The 11,053-nt window shown below is 45.3% G+C and overlaps 1 protein-coding gene across 6 annotated transcripts; it reads right to left on the bottom strand.

The window, feature by feature from the left end:
• Nucleotides 1–1,869: 1,869 nt before the first annotated feature.
• Nucleotides 1,870–10,403, bottom strand: LOC308690961 (zona pellucida sperm-binding protein 3-like). Of its 6 annotated transcripts, none has more exons than XM_081365765.1 (8): nt 9,980–10,403; nt 9,403–9,518; nt 9,218–9,309; nt 8,956–9,133; nt 8,523–8,640; nt 8,263–8,342; nt 8,000–8,118; nt 1,870–1,965 (listed from the first exon to the last, which is right to left on the bottom strand). In XM_081365765.1, the coding sequence occupies exons 1-8, from the start codon at nt 10,379–10,381 to the stop codon at nt 1,913–1,915; spliced, it is 1,158 nt and encodes a 385-aa protein (XP_081221891.1). In that variant the 5' UTR covers nt 10,382–10,403; the 3' UTR covers nt 1,870–1,912. The 6 variants fall into 6 exon arrangements, 2 of the variants coding, with proteins under 2 accessions (XP_081221891.1, XP_081221892.1); XR_014030221.1 differs by having other exon boundaries at nt 1,876–1,965; nt 8,286–8,342; nt 9,980–10,389; XR_014030222.1 differs by having other exon boundaries at nt 1,876–1,965; nt 8,232–8,342; nt 9,980–10,389.
• Between the last annotated feature and the right edge of the window lie 650 nt (nt 10,404–11,053).

Below are 11,053 nucleotides of genomic sequence, written 5' to 3' on the forward strand. Positions count from 1 at the left end.
AATTGCCTGTTTGATATACCCAAAATGAATTATACCTCATGTTTAAACACTATCTACATAAGAGCCTGAAGGACTGGCCAAGATAAAGCTGTTTAGGCGGGTCCATGAGTGCTGAACGGCCAAGCTGACGGTCTAGAGCTCACATCTCCGAAAACATAAAAAAAAAAAAAAAAAAAAAAAGTGCTATATGTTTATATACAAGTCACATATTTGAAGTCTAAATAACTACATTCTCGCCTAAAAAACACTTAAAACTACATTCCATGACACAACAACAGTAGTATTTGTAAAATTATGGTGGTTTGCTCATCTGCCATGACACGCACTGTGAGAAATGCTACAAGCGGAGTGATATAAACGGTGAAACGGTGCAATGCTGATATTGGGGGAATATCGCACAGCTGGAAAAGAATCCAATCAGATTCGAGAACCAGGAAGAATTTGTGTGTGTGTGTGTGTGTGTGTGTATATGCATATATATATATATATCATATGGGGAATTATTCTAATGTTGTTTCATGATTTTATTTACATTTTTATGGAATATTGCTGTTCTTATTGTAAATAAATATTTGTACACATCTTTTTTATTTTTTTTTTACAATCATTTCAATCACCAGAGTGACATCATCTGTCACTCACATGAGATCACAGCAATAACAAACCTTGATGTAATGGACTTCATAGAGAGTGAAATTGACAGTTTACCACTGCTTAAGTCATGCAGGTTGGCACAAATAAAATGTACGTAATTGATGCGGTTTAAATACAGGCTCCACATCGGGTACATTTCTGTTATTGCCACAGGGCAGCACATAATAATGCTTACCATTACACTCATAAGCTTCTTGTATTCTGTGAGCTACTGGAGACCCAGCATGAGACGTTTATAGCACTAAAAGGAGAAAAGAAAACCACTGGAAGGACTGTTGTATTAAATTAAATGTTTAAAAATTAATTTGTATTAATTTGTCTTGTCAATCAGTTATTGTAACCTCAGTTGCACCCTTGTCAACACCGTAAATTCATGACATAACACTTTATTCTACAAAACCTATTTAGTTTGAATTCATTTTTAATACATTTTATGGTTTGTTATCTTAAATTTACATTGCATCAGTTTTGAAAAGATCGAGAACACCTTTTTTTGAAGCTTTGTCAATGACCCATTTAACAACATCAGATGAAGATTTCTGTTAATTTTTAAAGAAATAAATTATTTTTCACATTTATGGTGTTAAAATATTAAAAAATCAACTGAACTATACATGTCTGATTTACCCATGAACATCGGTTATATAGGTTTAATATTAAAAAGGAGGATAGAGTATTAAGGTATTTAGGAACTGGATTGTTCATTATAACCCATATGTAGAGAATGCATTTTTCAATTAGCTCCTTTATGGAACAGCATTATTACATAACTGAAGACTTCATACTTTTGTTGGATAGATCAAATTACAATAGCATGCTTTTTAATGTGTCTGACAGAGTTGACAAATTAAGCCATGAAGTGTATAAATGTAAATTTTTGAAAACATTCTCAGAAAAAACAGTTCACTTACATGGTTCATTAGCAGAGACCTTTGTCTACAAATAAACTGGTTTATAATAATGTATTAAATCATAAAAACTAACTTATAAAACATGTTTTGTCCCTTATCTCAAGAATCAGTGATTTTTATTTGGAGCTCCATTTGGTTTCTGTGACAGCATGAAAATGGTTTGCTCGGTTTTTGTTTGCTTGATTGATTTGAGGATCCAGACCAGCCCAAATTATAAACAGACCCTATTTGAGACAGTGGTAGACTCTTCTGCAGAACCACTACATCTTCAAATGAAGTAGTTAAATTATTAAAACAATGCAAAGAGATTGACAAACAATTTTTATTTTTCATGAATTGCACAGAATTTAGTCAAGAACAGTTATGGGACCAAGCAACACTGTGTTGGAATCTGTTGTATCTGAAAGGAGAAAAAAAAAAAAATATTGTCAGAGCCAATGGTGTTCATAGAATTCATTGAAAGGTAGCAAGGAGCAGGGGTGAAATGTAGAAAATAAGAGTTTTCCATGGTTATGGTTGTAGATTCGCAAAGTGTATGCAGAAAGAGGTGTATCTTCTGCTGCTTCTTGAAAGTTATAATGGTCTCAACAGAAAACGTACTTGGTTACTTACGTAACCTCGGTTCCCTTAGAGATAAGGGAACGAGTACTGCGTTGCAAACGCTGTGGGAAAACTCCTTTTCTCGAGAATATTGAAGCCTTTATTTTAAAACGCATTGCTGCAGCACAGGCGAGAGCATCAGGCTCGCGCGAGCGTGCTGATAGGCTGTGCTGAGGCAACTGCACGAACCAATGGCGGATCAGCAGAGGCGCGCGAACCAATCAGGGCGCTTGCCGCGCTGTCAGTGTCAAGCGCGCGAAACTGCACGTGACAGGAGAAAATAAATACAGGGAAAATCCGCCATTTGACAGGTCTAATCGACTGAAGCGAAAAACACCTGACATAAGAGAAATAGCACGGCAAGGCAACGCAGTACTCGTTCCCTTATCTCTAAGGGAACCGAGGTTACGTAAGTAACCAAGAACGTTCCCTTACGAGAACGTTCTCTCGTACTGCGTTGCAAACGCTGTGGGAACACTATTTAAAACGCCGTGCTATTAATCTTGTGGCCGCTCTGACTCACCAGAAGTCCCGGGAAGTTACAGAATAGCCAGGATAACGAGACCGGAACATCGGGCCCAGAGATTATCCAAATAATAAGATCTGGACCAAGGGCCAGTCTTACATAAACCCACAACTCAAGGTGACAACCATGTGTCTGAGTCAAAAAACTAGTCTGGGTCCACAGAGCCAGGGTCTAGATAGAAAGAACTCGTGCCTGCAGAGCAGGGACATCTAAGTTGTAAAAACTCACAAATGTGGACGGAATGGACCAGCCGGCCGCCGCACAAATGTCCTCGATAGGAACACCGCTCGACCAAGCCCACGAGGAGGCAACACCTCTCGTGGAGTGAGCTCTAACACCTATGGGACAAGAGAGGCTCAGTGAGGTGTAAGCCAGAGCAATGGCGTCCACTATCCATCTAGACAGCGTGAGCTTCGTGACCGGAAGGCCCTTGGTTCGGCCCCCGAAACAAACAAATAGCTGTTCAGACTGTCTGAAAGAGGCCGAACGCTCCAGATAAACTCTCAGAGCTCTGACGGGGCAAAGCGTGAGAGCCTCACTGTCCTCTTCAGAGGTGGGAAGAGCTGACAGAGAAATAACCTGGGCTCTGAACGGAGTTGAGAGCACCTTAGGAACATATCCATGTCTTGGCCTAAGAATGACCTTGGAGTCATTGGGACCAAACTCCAGACAGGAGGCGCTAGTAGAAAGCGCCTGCAAGTCCCCTACTCTCTTCACTGACGCCAGTGCCAGAAGCAGGGCGGTTTTCAGGGAGAGGGGCTTAAGATCAGCTGACTGAAGTGGTTCAAAGGGGGGTCCTCTAAGAGCCCGTAAAACCAGAGAAAGGTCCCAGGCGGGTACAGACGGTGGCCGAGGCGGGTTAAGCCTTCTGGCGCCCTTAAGGAAACGAACTATAAGGTCGCTTTTACCTAAGGAGGCTCCGGCTTCCAATACGTGATAAGCAGCAATGGCTGCCACGTACACCTTGAGAGTGGAGGGGGAGCGACCCGCATCCAACATCTCCTGGAGAAAAGAAAGCACTTTTGGTACTTCACAAGTGTGTGGGTCGAGGTTCCGAGCTAAACACCAGCTGGAGAACACTGACCATTTAAGGTGGTAGAGGCGTCTGGTAGACGGAGCTCTAGCCTCCTTAATAGTATTCAGGACACCCTCTGGGAGATCCTGGGGTACCCGTTGAGTGGCCATACATGTAGGGCCCACAAGTCGGGACGGGGATGCCAGATGGTCCTGTTGGCCTGAGCCAGGAGGTCGCACCTCACTGGAATTGGCCACGGGTCTGTTACAGACAGTTGCATCAACTCTGGGAACCAAATCTGGGTTCGCCAGAGAGGAGCTACTAAGAGAACTGCGCATTTCGTGTTCCTGATCCGTTCGATGACCTGAGGGAGCATCGAGACCGGAGGAAACGCATAGAGAGGACGGTTGGGCCAGTTGTGGGCCAACGCATCTCTGTTCTTTGAAAAGAAGATTGGGCAGTGACAGTTGGCTTCTGAGGCGAAAAGATCTACTTCTGCCTTCCCGAAGACCTCCCAAAGCAGGAGAACCATCTGAGGGTGGAGAGACCATTCCTCTGGGGGAACCCTGCCCCGAGAGAGCATGTCTGCTCCTGTGTTCAACGTGCCCGGCACGTGAGCTGCCCTGAGCGAGCGCAGGTTGGTGTGAGCCCATAACAGAAGCTGTGTGGCTATGGCAAACATGGGCAAACCTGAGGATGCCCTGGCGAGTTATGTAAGAGACCACCGACATATTGTCCGTCCGGACCAACACGTGGTGTCCAGCCAGGTATTGGAGGAAGGCTTTCAGGGCTAGAAAAACTGCTCTCATTTCGAGGCAGTTGATGTGTAGGCATTTCTCCAAGCTCGACCAGAGGCCAGAGGCAGGCCTGCCTTCGTACATGGCTCCCCAACCCGAGTTGGAAGCGTCTGTCGAAACAACCCTCCTCTCTGAGACCACCCCCATGCTTACGCCCTGCTGGTACCAGCTGGCGTTTTTCCAAGGGGCCAGGGCTCGAACACAGCGCTGGTCCACCTTGATATTCAAGCGGCCTGAGTGCCAGGTGTGGGGTGGCACCTGAGGTGCTAGCCACAGCTGAAGAGGACGCATGTGCAGTAGGCCTAGTTGGAGTACTGATGATGCAGAGGCCATCAGGCTAAGGATCCTCTGAAACGTTCTGAGGGGTACATGAAAGCCCTCTATGAACGATGCAGCGAGCTGCTGAATCGATAGAGCACGGGCCGATGTGGGCCATGCTCTCATAAGTACGGAGTCGAGAACTGTTCCCAGGAACGTGATACGTTGGCTGGGCAACAGAATACTCTTGGAAAAATTCACCCTGAGCCCTAGGCATTCCAGATGGCTGAGGAGCCAGGCTTTGTGAGTATGTGACTCCGCCTCTGACTGAGTCAGTATGAGCCAGTCGTCGAGGTAGTTCAGGATGCGCATGCCCCGCTGTCTCAGGGGGGAGAGAGCTGCATCCATGCACTTCCTGAATGTACGAGGTGCCAGTCCCAGTCCAAATGGTAGAACTGTGTACTGGTATGTCTGCCCCTCGAAGGCGAATCTCAAGAATGGCCTGTGGTGGGGGTTCACTTGAATGTGAAAGTAAGCGTCTTTTAGATCTACTGAGAAGAACCAGTCGCCTAGGCGAATTTGCGCCAGGATATGTCTGGTAGTGAGCATTCTGAACGGCCGTGACATGAGAGCCTTGTTCAGACGTCTGAGATCTAAAATGGGTCTCAAGCCTCCGTCTTTCTTCGGAACGAGAAAGTAACGGCTGTAAAACCCTGACTCGCTTTGAGAAGAGGGGATCTTCTCGATGGCCCCTTTGGCCAGCAGACTTAACACTTCGGTGCGGAGGACATGACTCAGTGTGCTCCTTACCGAGGTTTGGATAATCGCGCGAAAACGCGGCGGTCTGCGGGCGAACTGAAGCGAGTAACCGCGCTTTATGATGTTCATCACCCATTCTGAAACTCCGGGGATAGCCTGCCAAGCTAGAGCCCGAAGAGCCAGAAGCATTATCATATCTGGAACGCCCAGAGTCGGGGGCTCGAACTGACATGAATTTAAGGGAGAAATTTTGCTCGATTTGTGCTTTTTGTGGGTCGCTGTTAAAACAGCGTTTGGGTGCAGGGGTGCGTGACAGGTGACGAGCCCATGTTCTGCATTTAAAACTGCTCCAACCGCCTGAACTGAAGAGGGGGCTGAGAGTAGCACTCGAGCGATCTTCGGGGCTGGTCCGGCCGCGGCGGGAGAATGACCCCTCTTTCTGCCGGTTAGGACGGCTTCTTGGGCTCGTGATCGAGCGTGAGCTTCGGTCGAGGGACCTGGCGCTTAGGGAACGGGAAACGCTTTGCAGGCTTCAGGTGCTGGCCGGTTTCAGCCGCTGGGCGGGGCTGGAAGACCTGTGACACCAACCTCTCTGGTCGCGGCGTGCTCTTGGGGCGCCGTGGGACCGAGCTAGAGCGCTTGGGCAGGAAGTGCTTCATAGCGCTGGAAGCCTTCTGAGCCTCTGTGAAGCGTTCGGCGAAGCCGTTAACAGATGGGCCGAAGAGACCAGATGCTGAGACTGGAGAATCGAGGAAGGCGGTCTAGTCTGCGATTTCCGTTAAGTTCAGCCATAAATGGCGCTCTAAAACCACCAGGCTGGCCATGTTGCGGCCCAGGGCTTGAGCAGTGGTCTTTGTGGCCCGTAGCGCCAAATCCGTCGCACTTCTGAGGTCCTTAAAGGTGTCTGGATCAGGGCCTGACTCATCCATCGTGCGGAGGAGCTTCGCCTGAAACACTTGAAGGGTCGCCATAGCGTGTAGTGCAGAGGCGGCTTGACCGGCGGCAGTATAAGCGCGGCTGGCAATGGCCGAAGTGGTCCTGCACGGCTTAGACGGGTGCACAGTTTTAGACCTCCAACTTCCTGCAGTGGGAGGGCATAAGTGTGCGGCGACCGCCTCCTCCAGTGGAGGGAGAGACACATATCCTTTCTCTTCAGCGCCGTCAACAGTGGAGAGCGTTGAAGAGGCAGAAGAGCGCGTTCGCGCTGAAAAGGGCGCGCGCCAGCTTTTAGTGAGCTCTTCGTGGACCTCAGGAAGAAAAGGGGCGGCACGTTGACGAGGGGCCTGCTGGCGCCCCGGCAGGTACCATTCATCGAGGTGGCTTCTGGTGGGTTCAACTGGGGAAAGCCAGTCGAGTCCCAGCTCGTTGACAGCGCGAGACATGACGCGGAAGAGTTCGGCATCGATGCTCGCTCGAGTGTCAGGGGGATCCAGCTGAGAGGGAGGGGCGGGGTCCGCGGAGCCCGACCACTCCTCGCTCTCAGATGCCGCCATAGAAACCGCGTCATTCAGGTCCTCAGCAGATCCGCCAAAGGAGACGTGTCCCGCCGCTTCAGACGAGGGCCGTTGGTTGCTCCGAGAAAACAGGACTGGAGACGAAGGCGTGGGCGAAGCACGCGGAGAAGGACCCGGCGTGCATTCGCTAAACTCACCGCGTTCAGGAAGCCTCTGATCGCGCCGCTTCTTCCTACGGGGCTCGCGGGGCGCCGAAGATGGAAGACGGGCGGGATCACTCACCGAGGAAGCGAGAGCGAGTCTCGAACGGAGAGTAGCAACAGGCATCCCATCGCAGTGCAGGCAGACGCCTTTAGTGAGCGCTGACTCGGCGTGCTCAGGACCAAGGCAGGCAGCACACTGTGTGTGTCTATCAGACACATGCAGGGGAACCCCGCAGGATTCGCAGATGGAGAGCGGCATGTAACAACGCCGCGCGCTGTGAAAACAGCGATTTGCTCTTTTAGATAAGCGAAAAAAGGATACTCGTCGGATGCCACAGGGAAACGCTCAGCTGGCAGATGCCGGGATGCGAAGCTGTTCCGCTGGAAGGCCTTTCGACGACGAGCGGCTTCTTATCCGGAGAAGATCAGCGACGAGGTGAGTCGAGAGCTGAAGGAGATTAAATCTGTCAAATGGCGGATTTTCCCTGTATTTATACTCTGCTGTCATGTGCAGTTTCGCGCGCTTGACACTGACAGCGCGGCAAGCGCCCTGATTGGTTCGCGCGCCTCTGCTGATCCGCCATTGGTTCGTGCAGTTGTCTCAGCACAGCCTATCAGCACGCTCGCGCGAGCCTGATGCTCTCGCCTGTGCTGCAGCAATGCGTTTTAAAATAAAGGCTTCAATATTCTCGAGAAAAGGAGTTTTCCCACAGCGTTTGCAACGCAGTACGAGAAAACGTTCTCGTAAGGGAACTGAAGAAACTGTATACAACACATGGTACTGTCTTTTGTTGGCATGATGTGGCCTAGGTTAAAGCTTACCTTTACTGACTGACCTTTTTGGTAGTCTACTCCATTTACCAATATGTTTCTGGTTGATGACATCACAAGTATTCTCACAGCATTCACAAACCTCATCCTTACCATCCACACTGAGCCACCTTCAGAAAGCAACAAGTCAACTTTAGTCAGAAGACATCAAATATCAGAGATGTGATCTAATGCAAATACTGTATTTCAAACAACTATATTTGGAATTTTAGTTTTCTTATACCCTTAGGTTGACATATACAAATCAAGTATACCCGTTTCCAGAATAGGTACAGGCCTTGTTCATGATATTCAACTCCATTTCAACACTCTTCAGCTGGCATGTAATATAGATCTATAGAGTAAAGATTTATTAATTTGTTTATTTACAATACTTTTTTTTTTAATCCAAAGCAACTTACAAATGAGAAGGGACAGGTCCTAACTATAGTAACAGGAAAAATATGTCGTACTTCTCTCAAAACACTGTTCTATAACACTGAAGAGTGAAATGTTTAGTTTACATAGGACTCACAGCATTTCGGTGGTCTTCGTGGAAACGGAAAGCATCCATCTGCATCTGAAGCACATGATTTAGTTTTCTGGGCATGAAACGGGCACTAGAGTCTGGCACTTTAGAGTCGACAAGACATCTACCACATAAGGGATAGAAATTAAATTTGTTAACATTTAAATACAAATATTAGTTAATCATGTCATTAAAACATCATGCCACACTGATGATTTTTCTTAAGTTTTATAGCACCTCATGAGTGGTAATATTGCAAAAGTACATGTGCAATTCAGTTAAATTCAAACAGATGCAACCATTCCAAAAATATAATAATGATGAATGAACTATTCAGTCAACATTTAATTGAAAAGAATGGTTTACAGGCCAAAGATGTGTGTAAATTTGCTTATATCATCATCTTTTCATTGCACTGGAATCCCAAATCCCAACTGACCCATGGTTCTGAACGAACACGTAGCGTGGCACTGATGCGGCATTAGGCTCCAGAGTGACCACACAACTGTCCATTACTAATCTGAAGGGAGCATGCTCAGCCATCAAGAAAGAAGCCTGGATATTCATCACGTCCCCAAGGTGGTACACATAGGATGACCTTTTAGTCCTCCAATCATCTAAAAAGAAGAAAGGGGGGGAATAAATAAATAGATAAATACAGGAAAAACCCACTTTTAAATTTCATTTAATCCTAAACATACCATTCATAAGATGAAAGGAAAAAACAATCAATTCCAGAGCTGATGTGGTAGACCAGGAAGGCTTCACATCAATACTGCTTACAAAGTGGGTCCTGAGATATACATTGTGGCAAATATACAGTAAGGCAGCAAGATAACAGAAATGAAGATGTATAAATGACTAACCATACAGATAAAGTCCATACCTTTTGTAGCGACATTCAATAGGAATAGAAGCGGTGCTTGTCCTTACAATACCGAAGCTGTTCTGCATAGGGGTGTAGATCAGTTGGTTTGAATAAACCAAATGATCTCCATCAATCTAAAAATTAAATTATATTAAAATACAAATATGCAGTCCTTTTCTTGACATACACTGACAAGCTGACTTAATATTCATCAATACTATTGATTTGCCTGTATTGACACCATTATATGAGAACTGAACTGAGATGGATGATGGCATCTGTTTTACCCAGAGGCAGTATAGAGAAATTCATGAACTAACTTTTTTACAACAGAAAATAACTATCACAGAACTTACTTAAGCAGGACTATGACACCATTTTCTTCTAGATCTGCAGTACAGCCAAAACTAACTTTGTTGCATTATTTTCCTGTTATCATTGTGCTGCTTTGAAACAATCTGCATTGTAAAAAAGTGCTACATAAATAAAGGTGATGACTTGTCAATGATATTTAATTTAATTCCCCTCAAAAAAGAACATGTGGATCAAAACACAACAAAACCAAACCAAACAAAACAAAAGAACTCTTACATACCGATAATTCAGAGCCGCACTGGTGCAAATCTGCTTTAATCACATATTCAGTATCACTGTACTGAGAGGCTTTGCAGCTCTTGGTTGAGCATGGTTGACCGAGGCTAAACTCTTCAGCAGTGACATGACGGCCGTTGGAATGAAGGTCGGCTCTGATGAGCACAATCATGCTTCGCTCAGTGCAAAGCACATGTGCAGGTGCAACTCTGCTGGAGGGCACGTCTGTACTATCATCTGTAGGATCCTCAGTTGGTAAAGATATGACTTTGTACTGTCTAGAATCTGGTCCTATCATTGGACCTTCCTTTAAATTACGAATGGCGCCTGCAAAGCATATACTTAACATAACAATTGTCCCTATAAGTTTACCATATGGCATCATCGTGGCCGGAAGAACCTGCATACAAGCAAAGCAGAAAGTAGGAATTCTCATTTAGGTGCATTTTAAGGGAGCCTATCTATTCAATTACGCAGTTGTTCTTAATTGATTCTTAATTGATAGTTAATTTTGATTCGACCCAGTAATCTTTTGAATTCATTCACTAAAATTTTCTGTAAAAAAAATCTGTAGGTTTAGGCCCTACGTCAACGGCATGTTAGGCTAGTGTTTTTATAATGCAAGTAAGGTTAATAAATTAATCACTGGCCAAAACAAGTGCACCAATAATTGCCATGGTTACAGTGTTATGGGTAGTTTGTGGTCTCAAACTATTTTTTATTTTGAGTAAATCATGCTGCCACCTTAGGCGAGCAGATGCTTTTGATGACTTATGTTGTCAAACTCGGCCATATATATATATATATATATATATATATATATATATATATATATATATATATATATATATATATATATATATATATATATATATATATATATATATATATATATATACACACATACATACACACACACACACACACATACATATATACACACATACATACACACACATTGCTTAATCATTCTTTTTGTTGATAATTGCCATTTAAATACATTTTTTGAACAATGACTTTCTCCAACACAACTCCCTTTGATAATAGCCTGACCAATAAATGCAACTAACAGGCATTT

This window comes from Scardinius erythrophthalmus (genome assembly GCF_964197995.2).
Source record: "Scardinius erythrophthalmus genome assembly, chromosome: 5".
In the NCBI taxonomy this organism is placed as follows: domain Eukaryota; kingdom Metazoa; phylum Chordata; class Actinopteri; order Cypriniformes; family Leuciscidae; genus Scardinius; species Scardinius erythrophthalmus.

Excerpts from the sequence above, each read along its gene's own strand:
- LOC308690961 (XM_081365765.1), bottom strand. The coding sequence starts at position 10,381 with ATGCAGGTTCTTCCGGCCACGATGATGCCATATGGTAAACTTATAGGG. Across the intron at positions 9,310-9,402 it reads ATTGAATGTCGCTACAAAAG|GACCCACTTTGTAAGCAGTA; the intron begins GTATGGACTTTA and ends TGTATATCTCAG. Across the intron at positions 8,641-8,955 it reads GTGTTCGTTCAGAACCATGG|ATGTCTTGTCGACTCTAAAG; the intron begins GTCAGTTGGGAT and ends CTTATGTGGTAG.